The 17,943-nt window shown below is 41.4% G+C and overlaps 1 protein-coding gene and 1 non-coding gene across 6 annotated transcripts in view; one reads left to right on the plus strand and one right to left on the minus strand.

The window, feature by feature from the left end:
- The window catches only part of Ctps2 (CTP synthase 2), a 97,952-nt gene that overhangs the window by 14,208 nt on the left and 65,801 nt on the right, over positions 1–17,943 (minus strand). For all 5 annotated transcript variants that reach the window (XM_047537047.1, XM_047537050.1, XM_047537048.1 and 2 more), the window contains 3 exons: positions 17,739–17,835; positions 5,875–5,930; positions 3,910–4,006 (listed from right to left, as the gene is read on the minus strand). In XM_047537047.1, the coding sequence (XP_047393003.1) occupies positions 3,910–4,006; positions 5,875–5,930; positions 17,739–17,835 (250 nt within the window). The remainder of the gene's footprint in view (positions 1–3,909; positions 4,007–5,874; positions 5,931–17,738; positions 17,836–17,943) is intronic.
- Trnaa-ugc (transfer RNA alanine (anticodon UGC)) lies at positions 828–901 on the plus strand. The gene has a single exon. It is a non-coding gene; the product is annotated as a tRNA-Ala (tRNA).

Here is a 17,943-nt window from a genome sequence, read left to right on the forward strand (position 1 = left end):
GCATAATATCTAGGGATGTCTTGGAAAGAAAGCAGACAGTAATTGTGTTTTGTGGCACTACAGATAGAAGCTGAGAAATGGATCATGTCATAGCCAGGGACAGAATATTTGAATAAACGGGTCATTGTTGAATCACTCTATCCAAAAAATTCTCTACACCAATATGAGGAAAAACTAAAAAGTTTTTGTTTTGATGATGTTGTATCAGCCAGATAAAGTACCTTTAAAATAATGTTCTTAGGGGCTGCAAGGTGAGGGGTGGCTCGGTGGTAGAGAACTTGCCCACCATGTGCAAGGCCCTGGGTTCCATCCCCAGCACAGCAAAACAATACCACTAAAAATAATAGTGCTCTTAATGGCTTTAAGCCAATTTCTCACATTATAAGAATCTCAAGGCTTGTTGTTCTTCTTAGAACCCTTTAGGAACAGTGGGGATCCCAGAATGTGCTTCATCTTGGGAATCTTCCTTCATAAAATAAATTTCCTTAGTTTTTAAAAATCATAAGGTTTTACAGTGGTTCTCATTTTCTTGCCAACCTGCATGAAATTTGAAAGCATTGATGGGAATCTAAATCTTCATGATGAAAGAGGACTCTCAGTATTTGCAGACAATAATGGGAACAAGGTGAATTAAAGAAAATGAGTACTTGAACAAAGTAAACAAAAAGTAATTGGTTTAAGAAATTCTCTGCCCTCTCACATGCTAGAAGGACTTTAGAGGCTTCCACACCAGTGATTCACGCTTTAATTCTAAATGATGGCATTTTCATCAGAAAGACTCCTGGAATATATCCTTCCTATTCTAATTCAAAACTCTAGGCAGGGGCTGGGGATATAGCTCAGTTGGTAGAGTGTTTGCCTTGCAAGCACAAGGCCCTGGGTTCAAACCCCAGTACCAAAAAAAAAAAAAAAAAAAACTCTAGGCAGAGCAAGGTGTGGTGGCGCATGCCTATAATACCAGCCTGGGAGGCTGAGGCAGGAGGATTGCAAGTTCAAAGCCAGCCTCAGCAACTTAGTGAAGTCCTAAGCAACTTAGCAAGACCCTGTCACAAAATAAAACATAAAAAGGGCTGGGGATGTGGCTCAGTGGCTAAGCAACCCTGTGTTCAATTCCTAGTTAAAGAAAAAAATTTAAAAAAAAAACTCTAGGCAGAGATTGATAATCTTAGACTGAGTAGTGTATGAAGATGGAGGCGGAGGCCAGGACCAGGTCTTACTCCAGCCCTGCCAGTGCCTAGCTGGAGGACTCTGGGCATATAACTCTTCTCTTCACTCCAGCCTCCTCTATAAAGTGAGATGAGCATCACTGCTTAGTAAACTACATAGGCATGGGGACTCCCTGATAAAGGGTCCAGTGACAAACATCTAGTGAGTGCACACTAAATGTCCATGGCTTTCCTTCTTCCAGGGTCCAGGTAAAATGCTACCATGTTCAAAGGAGGCTTCTCTGACATCAGTTCCCCTCCTGCTTGGGAATCCTAAAGTACTCGAACAGATTAGAGACAGAAAGGGTAAAGAACAGAAAGGCACTTGAAGTAGAGAACAGTGACATGGGCTGAGATGGGGAAAGAAGTAGTAAGGTTACAAAGACAGTTTGAGACCTAAAACATAGAGGTTGAAAGGTGGACTCTAGGATATCATGCTACCCTTTTTAGAGTACCGCATACATACTTAGCACTCCATAAATAAGAGAAGTCATTCCAACAAATTAGTGTCACATGCACTGCACCAGTCAGGGCCTTGTCCTTCTCATTAGGACTTATTAGAGACAGGGAGGGGCTTGAGGAGACTGAGCTGGAGTCACATGCACTGGGACTATGTGGCACAAGTGGAAAAGTAGTCTCAAACACTTTTTTTCCAGAAACAGACTACAGGACCCCACAACTGATTCCAGGTTGTAAAGGGGAAGAGGAGATAATAGTCCAACCAGGGTAAAGGTGCCTCCCAGGGACATTTGATGATGTCTGCATATGCTTTGGAATGTCATGACTAAGGGGAAAGGGGGCCACTCTACTATTGTCATTGAGTTTTAGAGGCCAGGGATGCTGCTATATCCCCTAAAGTGCAGAGGACAGCCCAAAAACAAAGCCGATCTTGCTCCAAATGTCCTGGTGGCCAGGAGAAGAAACGCTGGACAAGAAGACACCTTCACAGGAACAGTCAGAGAGTGTGAATTTAGTTTAAAATAAGTTAAGATGGAAGTGCCAAGAGAACATCCAGGTAGACAAACGGGGCAAGGAGTCACCTGAAAATTTTGAATTCAAGTTTGTCAAGTGAAGTGCACATGTGCAGGTCTAGACCAGGAGTCGACAAATATATCTGTAAATAATAAGTATTTGAGGCTGTGTTGGTTATAAGATATCTTTCCCAACTGCTCATCACTGCCACTGGAGAATAAAAAGCAACACAGACAAAACATAAAGAAGGAGCATGGCTATTGTCAAGGCTCAAAAAAAAAATAATCCTACCACAAAGCACTCTGAATGGAAGGAGATGGGGCAGGCCCAGAAGCCAAAAGGTCACTCTGGCTTTCTCCCACCTTTCTGGTCATAAACTCTGCCTCGCTGTGTTACCCTGCCTGAGACCCTCATTCTAGAGGGATCCTGCCCTACATCTATGGAGAAAGAATGATATACAAAGAGGCCAGGAAGAATCTGAAGACAGGCCTTTTGGGGTTTGTCCCCTCAGCCTATCACCTTAGATCAAAATCTTTTGTCCAATTACATTTTCACGCAACTATCCATGCATCATTGAACCTAAGCATAACAATAGACAGTCTTCCCTGGGTCTTTGGGTCTTTGTTTCTGAAGGTTCTCATGCCATGTACAAGTTTAATTAAATACATTTTTTATGCTTTTCTCTCATTAACCTTTTGTTATAGGAGTGTCCACAATGGGTGAGGAAAAGGTATCACTTTTCTGCCCCTATGCTGTGTTCCAATAAAACTATTTATGGACACTGAACTTGAATGCCACATAATTATATAATTTTCATTGTCACAAATATTATTCTTTCTTTTAGCCCTTTAAAAATGTAAAAAAAAAATTCTTAGCTCATTAGCCACACAAAATAGCAGGCTGGATTTGGCCCACATGGACTAGAATGTCAAAGAGCCAAGGCCAGCTGTGATCATGGGCTCACCATGCCCTTGCAGACCTGAATGTCTTATCAATAATAAATATATGCTTTGTGCCTGTGTTCTCAGGGGTGGCCCAGTCGAGCCACAAACAACTTCTTCAGTGCTCTTCCTCAATAGAAATCCAATCCCTTTGTTTGTGCTTTCTTTGGTCTTACAAAGAAGTCTGGGTGCAATGATTCAAGTTCAGAAGTAAAATGGCTGGCCCGAGCTTGACCACTGAGCATGAGCAGTAGGGAAAGGACAGAAAAGGAGCCAGGCTCTTTATACAATGGCAAGGTGGCCATTCATCCTCAAAGAAGGCGAAGAAGCTTAGTGTCAGTTAACAGTGAGCTGTCTGCTTACACACAGGAGAAACCCCAGAACATGTAGAGGGGGACAGAAAAGAAGCCTATTACTTATATAATGGTAGACTCGGAAAACACATCATTTTATGGTAGATTCAGACTAATAGACCTCCAAATGTTTAGGACTAGAAGCCATCAGTTTTTCCTGCACTCCGTAGTTGCACATTTCTTTCAAAGGCAAGAGGAACAGGAACAGCAAGAAACCGGATCTCAAATTAGTCTGTGGTTGACAAAAGGCTATTAGCTCATCACAAGGCTTTTCAAAAACAAAGAGCCCATAGACTGGGGCTGTGGTTCAGTGGCACAGTGCTTGCCTAGCACTGGGTTCAATTCTCAGCGCTACATAAAAATAAACAAAAAAGTAAAGGCATGCTGTCCATCCACAACTACAAAAAATTTAAAAACAAAAACAAAGACCCCACTTACTTGCCAGTTCAATGATTTCCATCCTCTGCCCATCGACATCCTGACCAACAAAACTTAGGTCTTTCTGCTCAAATTGGTTAATCAGGTTCGGGTTCACCTGGAAATACAGGAAAGTAAGTGATTTTGTTTTGGGGTTTTTTGTTTTGTTTTTGTATTTCTGTTGTTCTTTTTTTTTTTTTATATCAGGGATTGAACCCAGGAGCCCTTAACCACTGACCCACATTCCCAGCCCTTTTTTATATTTTAGAGGCAGGGTCTCCCTGAGTTGCTTAGTGCCTCACAAAGTTGCTGAGACTGACTTTGAACTCAACTCTCCTGCCTCAGCCTCCTGAGCTTCTGGGATTACAGGCATTCGCCAAGCTAGGAAAGTTAAGTGTAATACAGATATATCAGTTTATGAAGCAATTCTTTATTGTTTGAGTGGATTTTTCCATTTCATGGGTACTCTAGCACTTAATATCTCTACTTAATACACAAAGCCTAATTTTTTTTACAAAGCCTAATTTTAAACTCACGATGAACCTGAGATATTAAGTCTAAACCTATCACTTCAATGTGGGAGGCCCACTTTCTATCACCCAAAGATGAGATTCAATAAAGTAGGACTGTGACACAGATATTCTAATATGGAACCTCGAGGCTAGCTAGTTATAACCTGTACCTGCTTCTTCCTTGAGTGGTGTGTACTTAACTATCTTTCTCCAAAGCATAAATTTGTTTGAGGATTGAAACTCCTCTTTCCCTTGGACTTGGGACTCTCTGTGTTCCATTCCAGAAATCATCCCAATCTGTCTAAACCAAATAAGATAAACCCATCCCTCTTGGCAGATGAATGTTGCAAAAACCCAGGTTTAAGCCAGGTGCAGTGGTGCATGCCTGTAATCCCAGTGATCAGAAGGCTGAGGCAGGAGGATCACAAGTTCAAGGCCAGCCTCAGCAACTTAGCAAGATCCTAAGCAAATTAGCTAATACTCTATCTCAAAATAAAAAATAAAAAGGGCTGAGGATGTAGCTCAGTGATTACATATCCCTGGTTTCAATCCCCAGTGCCAAAAAAATAAACAAACAAAACCCAGATTTAAACCCACCAGTGGGTTAAAATGGTTATTAATTCACAGACTGGTAAAGTAAGCTAAGTTGACCCAATCAGATTGAAGAAAAATTGCATGTCATCTCAGCTGCTGTTGGCAGCCATTTTGCAACTGTGAGGGAGACCAGTCAGAGGGCAAAGCAGACACACAGAAAAGGGTAGGGCCAAGAGAACAACAGAGACGACAGGAGCCCTGACTATACCATGCCTGTCTACCCAGTCTCTGGACTACCTGTTACTGAGATAACACATTCCCTTACTGTTTAGACTGGTTTGGGTGACTAACAGAGATTTCTGTTCATTACAGCCAAAAGCATCATAATTAACATATTAATTAATCCTGGTACAGACAATCCACAGTTCTGGGCACCTGTGCTTCTCATGTGACAATCTCAACTACTAACTACTCTTAGTCATGTGACTCTAAACCACAAGCTCAATGTAAGCTGCCAAAGAGGTTCCCAAATCTAGACTCTACCATCTATATAGGAACTCATCCCTATCCCGAAAGACATTTGGTCGCTCTTTGATCTATTACCCTTTACTCAGACCTGGAAAATAAAGGGCAGGGGGTTAAGGAAGGGGACTAGAGGACTTATTTTGCTCTGGAAGAGGGTGGTTGAAGTTAACAGAGAACCTGATATGCCTGTGTGCAGGCTCTGAAAGCTTTTGCCTCTGGAAAGCCAAGGAGAGAAGAGTCTCCCACCCCACCCACCTCCTCTGGAAGTGGGAGGCTATGGGAAATCTGGCATATCTTCCCCGGCCCTTTGGATGCTTCTGGGCTAGATAATTTCTCCAGAGGGCCTGCTTATAATCACTGGGATTCCTCACACGAAGCATCCATATTGCACAGTAATTCTGTGTGAAAGGCATACCTCATACCGATGTCTGTGTCTTTCTTCTATAAAAGGAACATCACCATAAAGTTTCCCTGTAAAGATACAATGGTGAGATTAACATTGGTGTAATAAGTTTCAGAAGCACATTCATTGGCACATGTATGAAGGAAGTCTCTCTGGTCTCTCTCAGAAGCCTAAGGATGACCATACTCTGAGTGACAATCTAGATTTTCTTCTCTTCTAGTAGAAGATGGTGATAGCTACTTCAAAACGCTGAAACAGTTCTTAAGTAAGCCATTGTCACTGCATTGCCTAATGCAATTAGGGAATCCTGCTGCGACACTAGGATACAAGCCCACCATGGAATCCAGCAGATTGTAGAGGATCAACCATGGGTCCTCCTTTAATACTCCTGCCCAAAGGACTGAAAAACTGAGTAATCTCCATTGCATTGCTTCTGTGTGCATTCACCACAAAGCTCATCTTATAATAAAAGAACAAAATGAGCCAGGCACAGTGGCACATGCCTGTAATCCCAGCAGCTCGGGAGGCTGAGGCAGGAGGATCTCGAGTTCAAAGCCAGCCTCAGCAACTTAGCGAGACCCTGAGCAACTCAGTGAGATCCTGTCTCTAAATAAAATACAAAATAGGGCTGGGGGTGTGGCTCAAAAAATATGACAGCAAAGGACTTGCCCAAACCTCTCCCTACCCCACCCTGCCCTGCTGGGCAGCACAGTCCATTCTGGACCACAGGTTTCTGCACATCTGACCCAATGCTTTCTCCACAACACCAGCCACTTCTGTTTTCACACAGTACTGGCCACATTAGTTTACACCCCACCTTAAAAACACACTTGTCCTTTAACCCTGAAATTTGACCTCTGGGCTTGGGTGCTGCTCAGTGGTAGAGAACATGCCCACCATTTGCAAGGCCCTGGGTTTGATCCCCAGCACTGCACACACACAAAAGCATCTAGCAGAAGTAGATACACCATATTGTTATAAGTGGTCCTACAGATGGATTTGTTGAGCCCAAGTGCCATAGTATGTCCCTAAGCATAGGGGTAAATCTCAACAAAATGATAGTTTTCTTTCTCTCCCAGTCTTTTTAGAGACAAAATAAAATACAACAGAGATTAACTGTACATAAGCTTAAGGTTCACTTAAGAAGTCTCAGCAGAGCTTTAGAGAAAGATAGTTGATAGAAGTCCTAGGACCTATAAAAATGCTCCCAATGCAGGCAGCAAGATACCAGTGATGCACATAAGAGGGTTATTAGAAACAAAAGCACTTTACCAAATTATACCATCTTTTTCTCTAATTTGCTACTGGTTAGAATCTGTCTCATACATAATCTATTTTTAACTCATTAATGACCCTGCCTATCCCCACTCTCATGTTATAATCTAGCAACTGAACCCAATTTATTACTGTCTCCTTTTTATTTTATTTTTTTTTTCATTTGTGGACAATACCAGGGATTGAATCCAAGGGCACTTAACCACGGAGCCACATCCCCAGCCCTTTATATATTTTATTTTGAGACGCAATCTCACTAAGTTGCTTAGAACCCTGCTAAGTTGCTGAGGCTGGCTTTGAACTTGTGATCCTCCTGCCTCAGCTTCCCAAGTGACCAGGATGACAGGTGTGCACCATCACACCCAATGCTATCTCCTTTTTAGAACCAAATTTTTCCCATGAAAAAGCTATGCAAATTTAAAGGTGGAAACAATCCAAATGCCCATTGTGGTGGAATGGATAAGCAAAATGTGGTATAGCACCAGGAATGATGGCACACGACTACAATCCCAGTGAAGGCTAAGGCAGGAGGATCGCCAAGTTCAAAACCAGTCTCAGCAACTTAGCAAGGAGACCCTGTCTGAAAATAAAAAATAATAATAATAATAATAATATAAAAAGGGTTGGGGACATAACTCAGTGTAAAGCACGCCTAGATTCAATCCTCAGTACAAAAAAAAACTTATTACGGTAAATTTTACTACAATTAAAATTTTAAAAAATAAAAATTACATAGCTTCAATCTTGCCCTGGTTTTTCTTCCTGTTATGTTCCAGAACTGCTCTCTAAAATCCAGCAGGTCTGGTCTGCAGGTGCAATCTGAGTAACATCCCCACCCCCTCTGTGACCCCTTGTCCAATTACCTGCTCTTCATCTTCAACAGAGGCCCCCTGCCCAAGACAGAATTCCCCACTTCCTCTCCCACATTCACACCCTTGAAGCTGTCACCCACATGTTAGCAATTCCCATCTGCACCTTCTGAGCCTTATCTTTCACCTGGTTCCACATTTCCTGTTTTCAGGGGGCTGCAGGAAATAATCCACATCCTCTACAGAAGACAAAAATCACTCCCTGATGGGCTTCATTACCAAGTTGCACAAACATCTTGTAACTGCTGCACCCAGTGTCTTAATTTGCTTCTCTTTCAGTCCTGTCCAAAACAGTGCCCTATGCAATTAGGCATTTTAGGAGTTCTCTATGCACCTTCAATAATTTGCTGCTGTGTTGTCTAATTCAGAGATCCTAAGAGGTTGCCTTGGGTGCAGGTATTTGGTGCACTTGATTTGCATAGTGTTGGCAGATGAATAATTTTTTGCTTTTGGCACTAGGGATTTAACCCAGGGGTGCTCAACCACTGAGCTACATCCCCAGTCCTTTTTATGTTTTATTTTGAGACTGGATCTCACCAAGTTGCTTAGGGCCTGGCTAAGTTGCTGAGACTGGTTTTGAACTCATAGTCCTGGCCACATTAGTTTACACCAGTCCTCAGCTGCTGGGATTACAGGTGTGAGCCACTGCACCTGGCTAATATTTTTAAATTTTAAAAAATGGGGAAGAATTTGATCAAACTATGTCATAAGCATTATGAATATGCTACAATAGAACCCACCATTCTGTATAATTAATATGCAGCAAGAAAAAATTAGCAGAATTAAATAAATATCAAGACATTTCAAATGAAATTCCAGATTTCTAGATTCTCTTAAGAAGTTAGAAGACTGCCAGCAGTGAATCCACAGTTCTTTATGAAACTATCTGTGTAGCAGTTACTCCTTTCGTAGGGAATGTATCTGTTAATTTGCCCCAGTACCCACCATTCCTTATTGCCTCTCTAACCATGAGCGCAGGGTAGCTGTTAACACCCACTGTGCTTAAGCTGTGTCATCTCACGCCTGGCTGCCTGCATTCCCCACCTGGCCCCACTAGTCCAGCTGCTCAGCCCAGTGTGGATTCAGTGCTTATGTCCCTCCTTAAGCCATGCACACAGGTGTAGACTGGTTTTAGAAGGGGCCCAGGGGTGGAGACTTGACTTTATACACACCCTGTCTCTCTTCCCATAAGACACTCCCTACTGAAACCGGTGAACCTTGTCTTGGAGCTCTTGGCAAAAGGTGGCTTTCAGTTCTCAGGGCTGTTTCCTCTTTGATTAAGGTCCAGCCATTTGGAATCCTGAGGCGACCAAGAGTCAGCTCAGTGACTTTCTAACAAGTGGTCTAGACAAGGGACTTGATTAGATTCCTTTCTCTCGTGTTTGGGTTCTAGGGATGCTGAGATTTATAACTGAACTGCTGCCTGCAATGACTTTAACTCCTGGTGCTTAGAAAGCACAGTCTAGGCCAGCCACTAGCTTTCTTCTTCTTTCCTTCTTTTGGATATTATTATGTCATTTCTCCAATTTTTATAAAACATTTTATTTTTTTGTTTTCTTTTCCTTTTTTTTTTTTTGAACCCAGGGTTGCTTTAACCACTGAGCTACAGCCCCAGTCTTTTTTATTTACTTTTTATTCTGAGACAGGGTCTAAGTTGCTGAGGCTGGCCTCAAACTTGCAATCCTCCTGCCTCAGCCTCCTGAGTTGCTGACATTACAGACATGTGTCACCACAGCTGACAACTCATTTCTTTTCAGTATCTAAATTCCTCCTTTCCCAATTTTATTTTTATGATCTGCTTTCATCTCAATTTTCAAGAATAAAACATCTTAGTTACAACAATAGAATCTTTGCTTTTGAATCTACATTATAGTTTTTTGTTCTTTTTGTGGCCTTTATCTCATTTTCTTTCTATTCAGTGTTCTTAATTCATATTTAGCATCTCTTTTCTTAGCTTCATTAATTCTTCTGATAGTGCATATTGGCAGGAGGGGGAGCCAAAAGACAAGAACAGAGGGACAGAGAGAGAACCTGCAAAATTTAGGGGATCCCTGCTCCCCCCTCCTCACACCAGCCTCTTCTCCCCTCCCACGACCCTAGGAGAACCTCCCCTTTCTTCTGTGTGCTGGGGGACCAAACCCAAGGCCTTGCATATGCTAGGCAAGCACTTAACACTGAGCTACACCCCCAGTGTGGCTTGCCCCCATTCTTGGTGCCAGGTTACAAACAAATCTGCCCTAAGCTTTGAGAGGATCACAGGTCAATATAAGTCCTTCACATTTACCATCCCATCAGTCGCACAGAGTAGTGCCTTCTCTGTGCCAGACAATGGTCTAGGGACTCACACAGAAGAACCCCAGTGAGGCAGGCACTCTCTTTTTTTTTTATTGTACACAAATGGGATACATGTTGTTTCTCTGTCTGTACATGGCGTAAAGGCATACCATTTGTGTAATCATAAATTTACATAGGGTAATGTTGTTTGATTCATTCTGTTATTTTTTCCCTTCCCCCACCCCTCCCACCCCTCCCCTCCATCTATACAGTCCTTCCTTCCTCCATTCCTGCCCCCCTCCCTAAACCCAACTCCAACCCCAACACTAACCCTTCCCACCCCCCATTATGTGTCATCATCCACTTATTAGCGATATCATTCTTCCTTTGGTTTTTTGAGATTGGCTTATACCCAAAGGACTTAAAATCAGCATATTACAGAGATACAGCCACATCAATGTTCATAGCTGCTCAGTTCACAATAGCCAGATTGTGGAACCAACCTAGATGTCCTTCAATTGATGAATGGATAAAGAAACTGTGGTATATATATACAATGGAATATTACTCTGCCATAAAGAATGATAAAATTATGGCATTTGCAGGCAAATGGATGAAACTGGAGAATATCATGCTAAGTGAGATAAGCCAATCTCAAAAAACCAAAGGCAGGCACTCTTGTCATCCCATTTTTCAGATGTAGAAACTGAGATGCAGTAAGAGTAAGTAGCTACACACAGCTAGTGACTGAGAACTGGGCCCAAGGGACCTCTGGTGAGCAGTATGGCTGCAGGGGCTGAACTCACAACCAGTGCAGTCATTGCCATTGGTGAAGTGATTAGGAAGTACCAGTCTAGTCCTGGGAATATAAATATCATCTACCAATAGGATCAAAGGAGCTGTGTCCCAGACCTTGGAGCCCCCATATTAACAAATACACTTCAGCAAGTGGTTTCCCCAGGAAAAGGCAAGAAGCAAAGAAGAGAGTCACTCTCCGGGGTGGACCTGGGGTCTGTGGCATACTCTCTCATGGGTCCCACCACACTCGTTCCTAATTCATGTGTCAGCACAGTGACAAATTCCCATGGTATGGACTTCTAAACCATTTTGTAAATCACCTCATTAACCTAGCAAAGGTTGTGTGTGTGTGTGTGTGTGTGTTTTAACTTTCTAATCACAACAGAAATTTGAAGCTGTTTATCTGTAGCAGGGCTTTGATAAGAGGAAAGAAAGCAAAAGCAACTTTTCTAGTCCCTGAAAATTTGTTCTACTTTGTCCCCATTTCTTTCAGCTCTTTCAAATTTTAGATTTGACCACTTTGCATTTCCAGGGCCATGAATGTTCCCCAGACCCTTAACACTGGGCCTCACTCAATACCTTCCTAATTGACCTCGTGCTTCTGTTCTTTGAGAACAAAAACCTTTTTCTCTTATAGTAAAGCAGAACCAACCATTTTAGTCAAGTTCTTCCCCTTAAATGAGGAAATGCAGAGAAGGTTCCTGAAATGCACAAAGTCTTTTCTTAAAGCATTTGATTTTCACCTGCCTTGTCCAGATGGCTTCGCTGATCTGCACCCTACACTCATGTCACACTCTGGTGGTATCACCCTGAAGAACACTCCTCGGCCTCTTCTGCGAGCTGCCACCTGCCTGCATCAAGTCTCAATGGTCCTGTGTGTCTGCCCTGAAGATGAGGGCCATCTTCTCAGAACTCTGACAGGAAATCATCAGTCTTGGTCTCCAGTTGTATAAACTGCACTGGACACCTATGAAGGGGAAAATGGTGTCCACCTTGCTTTTAATGACCCCATAACCCAGTAATGTGCTCAAGGGGTGGCCATCCTATTCCCCTAGAGTCCTCAGGCCCTCTCTACACCTCTCTGCACCTTTCCACCCCATGATAGTCCCCTATTTCTATAGGTTAAGGACACCTACCATTTGGGTGCTAGTTTGGAAGGCGTAAGTATTTGGGAGCTTAAGTTAGGTTGATGGTAACCAGCATCCATATTAATGCACATAAACAAATTGTGCAGTATTCAAACCTTTTCACTGAATGGTCCAGAAAATATGTTCTTTCTAGAACAAATTAAGGCTAGGGTCCGTAACACTTTGGAGGTAACATTAAACATATCGTCAAACACACTCTGAATGAACTCTAAACCTTGTCTAAATTTCTTTGTGCTTTATTATGTTCTCATTTCCTGTGCTCAGTTGAGAGCCAAAAACAAAAATTATAAAGTTTAAAAACCAAATTCCTCAGTGCACCTCTGGTTCCCCTGTCACCTAAGCCTAAGCCCTTCCATCTTGATCTCGTATTCTTCAAAGTATCCCAGTTCACACTTAACTGCTCTGTGTCATTTCTCCCTGCTTTTCAAAAGTTATCTAATGAATCAATCAATTACTGGTGTCACTATAAGAATACATATCATGTCCTACCACCTAACTTGCCCGATAAAATGTGGGATTTTTTGCTTCTTTTTTTTTCTTTTTCTTTCTGGTACTGGAGATTGAATCCAGGGGCACTTAACCACTGAGCTACATCCACAGCCCTTTTATTTTTTATTTTCAGACAGGGTCTTCCTAAGTTGCTGGGGCTGGCTTTGAATTTATAATCCTCCTGCCTCAGCATCCCAAATCACCAGGATTATAGGCATGTGCCATTGCACCCAGCCCAGATAAAAAGTTTTTAATTGAGGTATAATATCTATGCAATAAAGGGGAAAACATCCAATGAGTCTAACAATTGCAAGATGTGTGTTTTAAGAGTTACATTTCGGAGAGTGATTATAACAGTGGGACTGTGGAGTCAGGGAGCTTGGCTCAGTGGAAGGCTAGAAACTAATGGGGGCAGTATCCCAAGTCCTGTTCTTAACTCTTCCAACCTACCAGGTGCCCCTTCACCTCTCAACTTTCCACTTGCTCTGCCAAAAAATAAAGATGTTGGATCAAATGGCTTCTGGAAGACCTCTTGGTCTTATTCTCTGTCACTAAATAGGAATATGTATGCTGGCAAATACACAAGCTGGGAGATGTGGTCACTCAGTTCTCTCTCTTGCTGCCTCTGCCATGTGCTGGTTCTTGTTCAGACCAAGATTCAGCAACCTGTGGCCCAGCCCACCGCCAAATACAATCCCCTTGTTTTTGTTTGACCCTTGAACTAAGAATGGTTTTTACATTTTCAAATAGTTGAAAAACTTCAAACGACACAGAAAATTATATAACATTAAATGTCAGTGGTCATAAATAAAGTTTTATTGGCACATAGTCATGCTCATTCATTTACAAGTCATCTATGGCTGCTCTCACACTGCAATAACCTCAGCCACAAATGTTTATTACCCCAGGGTAGTAAATCCCAGGTTTAGGTGATTTAGGTAATGGGCTTTGGTCAGATAGATCTCTCCCTTCCCATGTTTAAGTGCTAATGAAAACCCTAGGCCTGGGCAGTCTACACACGAGTAAATCAACATTTGGGGGAATAAAGTTTCACTCTGTAGCAATGAAAAGATATGCAAGATAAAGTACAATCATAAAGGGCTCCTTTTGTTCTTGCTAACAGAACAGGAAGAAAAGTAATAATGCCCCAAGAAAGACTAGGGAAAGCAGGCACCCTAGCAGAGTTAATGTCATTAGGAACTGACTCACCCCTTCTTTCAAACAATCTGGCAGAATTATCAGTCATAAAATTGTTCATACCCTTCAACTTAATAATCCAACTCCTGGAAATCTAGCCTAAGGAAACATTCAAAGGAACAAAAACATCAACACCATGTCAAGATGTTTGAATCAGCGTTTTTCTAATAAAATGCTGGAACCAATCTGAAATGTTTATCAACAGGAAATGAATCGGTAGGTTAAGAGTACTTAACTCAATTAAATACTATGTGCCCAGAACCAGGCACATGTCTGTAATCCCAGCTACTCGGAAGGCTTAGGCAGGAGGATCACTTGGGCCCCATCCATTACAGGCCAGCCTGGGCAACATAGCAAGATTCCATCATGAAAAAAAAACTGGTGATTTGGTTCAGTGGTAGAGCACTTGCCTAGCATGTGCAAGGCCCTGGGTTCAATTCCCAACACAAGAAAGAAAGAAAAGAAGGAAGAAAACAGTATATGCTCAAATAATGGACATGAACACCCTCATATGAAAAAGTTCAGCATGATAAATAAAGTTTAGAAAAGACCATGGATATACAAACTTAGGTAAAGGGTCATAGATATACATTTATAAAATTACCTGATTCCTTTTTGTTTTTTTTTTTTGTTTTGTTTTCAGTACTGGGTGTAGAACCCAGAACCTAGCACATGCTAAGCAAGTGCTTCACCACTGAGCTGTATCCCCAGCCTTCTTTTAAATGTTATTGTGAGACAGGGTCTCACTAAGTTACCCAGACTGATCTTGAACTTGCAATCCTCCTGCCTCAGCCTCCTGAGTACCTAGGATTACAGGTGTGCATCACTGTATACAGTTAAAATACCTAATTTCTAAAGGCCCTTAAACCAGCTTTGACAATTCCACACACATTGTCATTAATCCTTTCACAAGAAAAAGCCTTTGTAAACAAAGACAACACACACAAATGGAACACAGAACAGGAGTGAGCTTCCAGGAACACATTTCTTACAAACAAAGCAAATGATAACTACCAGTACTTTTGTTCAGATCAATTTATACCTATCATCTCCACCTCAGAAAAAGTGAATTTATAGCTTTCATAACCCTTAAGTGGCTAACAGATGACTGAAAAAAATTAGGAATTATTCCTGAATATATAAATTAGAATCACTCTGGTAATCTAGCCTTTATGTCTAGTAATATCTTCAGGCCTTGATTCTGTTTCAAGGCAGTCTCTTTGACTAAACAACTCTTTTCTTTCCTGTCTTTTCATTTAATACAGAACATTGTAAGCACTGGCCTATAAATCAAAAAAATTTAGTACCTTTATTTTATTTATTTATTTTATGTGGTGCTGAGGATTGAACCCAGTGCCTGGCACATGCTAGGCAAGCCTCTACCACTGAGCTACAACCTCAGCCCTCTATAAATCAAATTTAAATTAAAAAAATAAACAGCATCAAAACATCAAAATGCTTTCTATCAAAATTTCAACATTTCTACAAGCAACATAGGCAAATGTATTTTGTTCATGCCACCCTTGCAAAAATGTGCTGACTAGAGAAAAGGCCTACCACACAAATGTGCCAACTTGGGAGCAGGGGAGATACTACAAAAGAAATGTGTGATCTTATAAAAAAATAAAAATAAGATGCCACAGAACAAATATGCCCACTGGAGGCAGGGAAAGCCCACAAAACACTATGGTGCTATTTGGGTTTATATGTCTATGATCCTTAACAGAGCTGTGCACAGTGTTCATATTCTTACTCCCCAACACAACCTTTTCTGGAGACCTATGCAATCCAGTCTCCCACGGGTGGAAAGGCAAAATCCTATCCTTTCTGAGGACCATAGGTTCATGTATCACTTACCTTTTACAAACTAAGAAGCACAGTCTAAACTTAAGGCAATATAATTCAACAAATTATTGCCTGACAATAACCCAAATGTCTATAAGCTGATGAATAAATAAATGAAATGTTATGTACCCATAGAATGGAATATTATTCAGCCGTTAAAATGAATAAAGTCCTGACACATGCTACACTGTGGATGTACCCTGAAAACATTGTAGATGAAAGAAGCCAGACACAAAAGACCATCTACCATAGGGTTCCATTTACATGAAATATCCAGAATGGGCAAATCTATAGACAGAAAGTGGATCAGTGGCTGCCAGAGGCTGATGGCGTAGGGGTGGTGATGGCTAGGGGTTGAGGCTATTGGAGGTCATGAAACTATTCTAAAATTGACTGTGGTGATGGTTGAAATAAAATTAGAATATAATAAAATCCAGTAAATTGTACACTACTACCAGATGAGCTGATGGTATGTGAATTATATCTCAATAAAGCTGTTTAAAAAATGTTTTAAACAAACTTTGGTGCCGTATTTAAGATTCACAAAAATCATCAACATTATTTTTATGTCTACTGTAAAGAAAAACAAATATTAAATCAGTCTTATTTTCATCACCTTTAAATATATTAAATACAATGCTCTTTTTAAAAAGCTTAGTACAATTATCACTGAATCTTTTATAGTGGATATAATTTTAGAACATTAATTTTTTTTTTCACTAACCCTTTTTTGTCACTTAGGCAACTATTTGAACAAAGTTCCAAAGTATTTGAAAATATCTAAAAGCCAAAGAAACACTAATACCCACAAAGAGGAAAAGATTCTTATGTTTATAAAGAAAAACACTAGTCACTTAAAGAACAATGCTTCTTAGCCAAAAAAAGAAAGGTATTCACTTCAAAACTTTTTAAATTTCATTCTTGTCAGGAAGAATTACGTTCCTTAGAACCATTATATTCATCTTTAAAGCAGAAGCTCATATTTCCGGTCTTACTCCTCCTGTTAGTTAAGAAGGTGTTTGTCTAAGGTATTCTCTTCTTGTTTGGTTGGTTTTGTGGGGCTGGGGATCCAAAGCAAGGCCTTTCACGTGCTAGGCAAGCTCTCTACCACAAAGCACCAGGCCCCTAAGGTATTCTTATAACTTCACAGGAATGACTCTGGATGTCTGAGATCCTTGGGCAAACTTTCCTCCCCCATGCTGGGACTAGTGAGGGAATAGAAGAAGATATATTTAAAAATTTTAAAAAGGGGGCTTAAGGATGTGGCTCAGTGGTAGAGCTCCTCCTGAGTTCAAGTCCCATACTACAAAACAAACAAAACAGAATTTTTTACCAGTCACCCCAGAATCCCCTGCATGGCTGTCCTAATTGCTATGTCCTCCCTCCCCACAAAAGAGCCTTCTACAGCCATCACTTCCTTATTTTGTCTGGTATGGGGGAATGGAAGCCAGGGCCTTGGCATGACAGGCAAGCACTCTCTCTACCACTGAGCCATACCCTCAGCCCAGAAGAAATATACTTCTGAGACATTAACTGCCTTCCTAATTAGGAAGGTCATTAATGAGGCACCCAAGGTCAGTCAGATTGGAACAAGGAGCCAGTTTCAATGTAGTAGAGAGAGCTGTGGATTCAAAGGAATTGAGTTTGAATCAGAGCACTCTCCCCAGTCCAAGTTCATCTCCAAGTGCATCGGTAACTCACAAAACAGCTCACTGAACAAAGTGTCTTGCAGTTCAAATGAGAAGGAGCACTTATGTTGTGTTCTACCAAGGCCTGCCTGGCCACAACAGAACCTTTCCAGGGACAAGAATGCCCAAAGCAGAGGGGCCAACAAGAGCAGAAGGGACAAGCAAGAGATAGAGTAGAAGGTCCAGAAACTGCTGGAAGAGACAGGGCTGAGCTTCCAAAGTGGGCTGGTTCCTGGCACAGCCATGAGAACAGCGCCCAATGTCTTGTAAAATAAACCATCTAGAAAACTTACTCAATATTGAATTTTCAGTTTTGAAAACAGTTCTTCTTAGTCCCAGTCTCATCGTTCCTCCCAAATTGCCAGGGTTGTGTTCAGGCATGTCAATCACCTTAGAAAACAAAACAAATTCAGTTTTACCATTTTGTAAAATTATCATTTCCCAAATTTCAAGCAGTACTTGTAGTGAAATGGTCACTGGGTCGGCATGTTCCCTAAC

The sequence above is a fragment of the Sciurus carolinensis genome, chromosome X (assembly GCF_902686445.1).
Source record: "Sciurus carolinensis chromosome X, mSciCar1.2, whole genome shotgun sequence".
Lineage (NCBI taxonomy): Eukaryota > Metazoa > Chordata > Mammalia > Rodentia > Sciuridae > Sciurus > Sciurus carolinensis.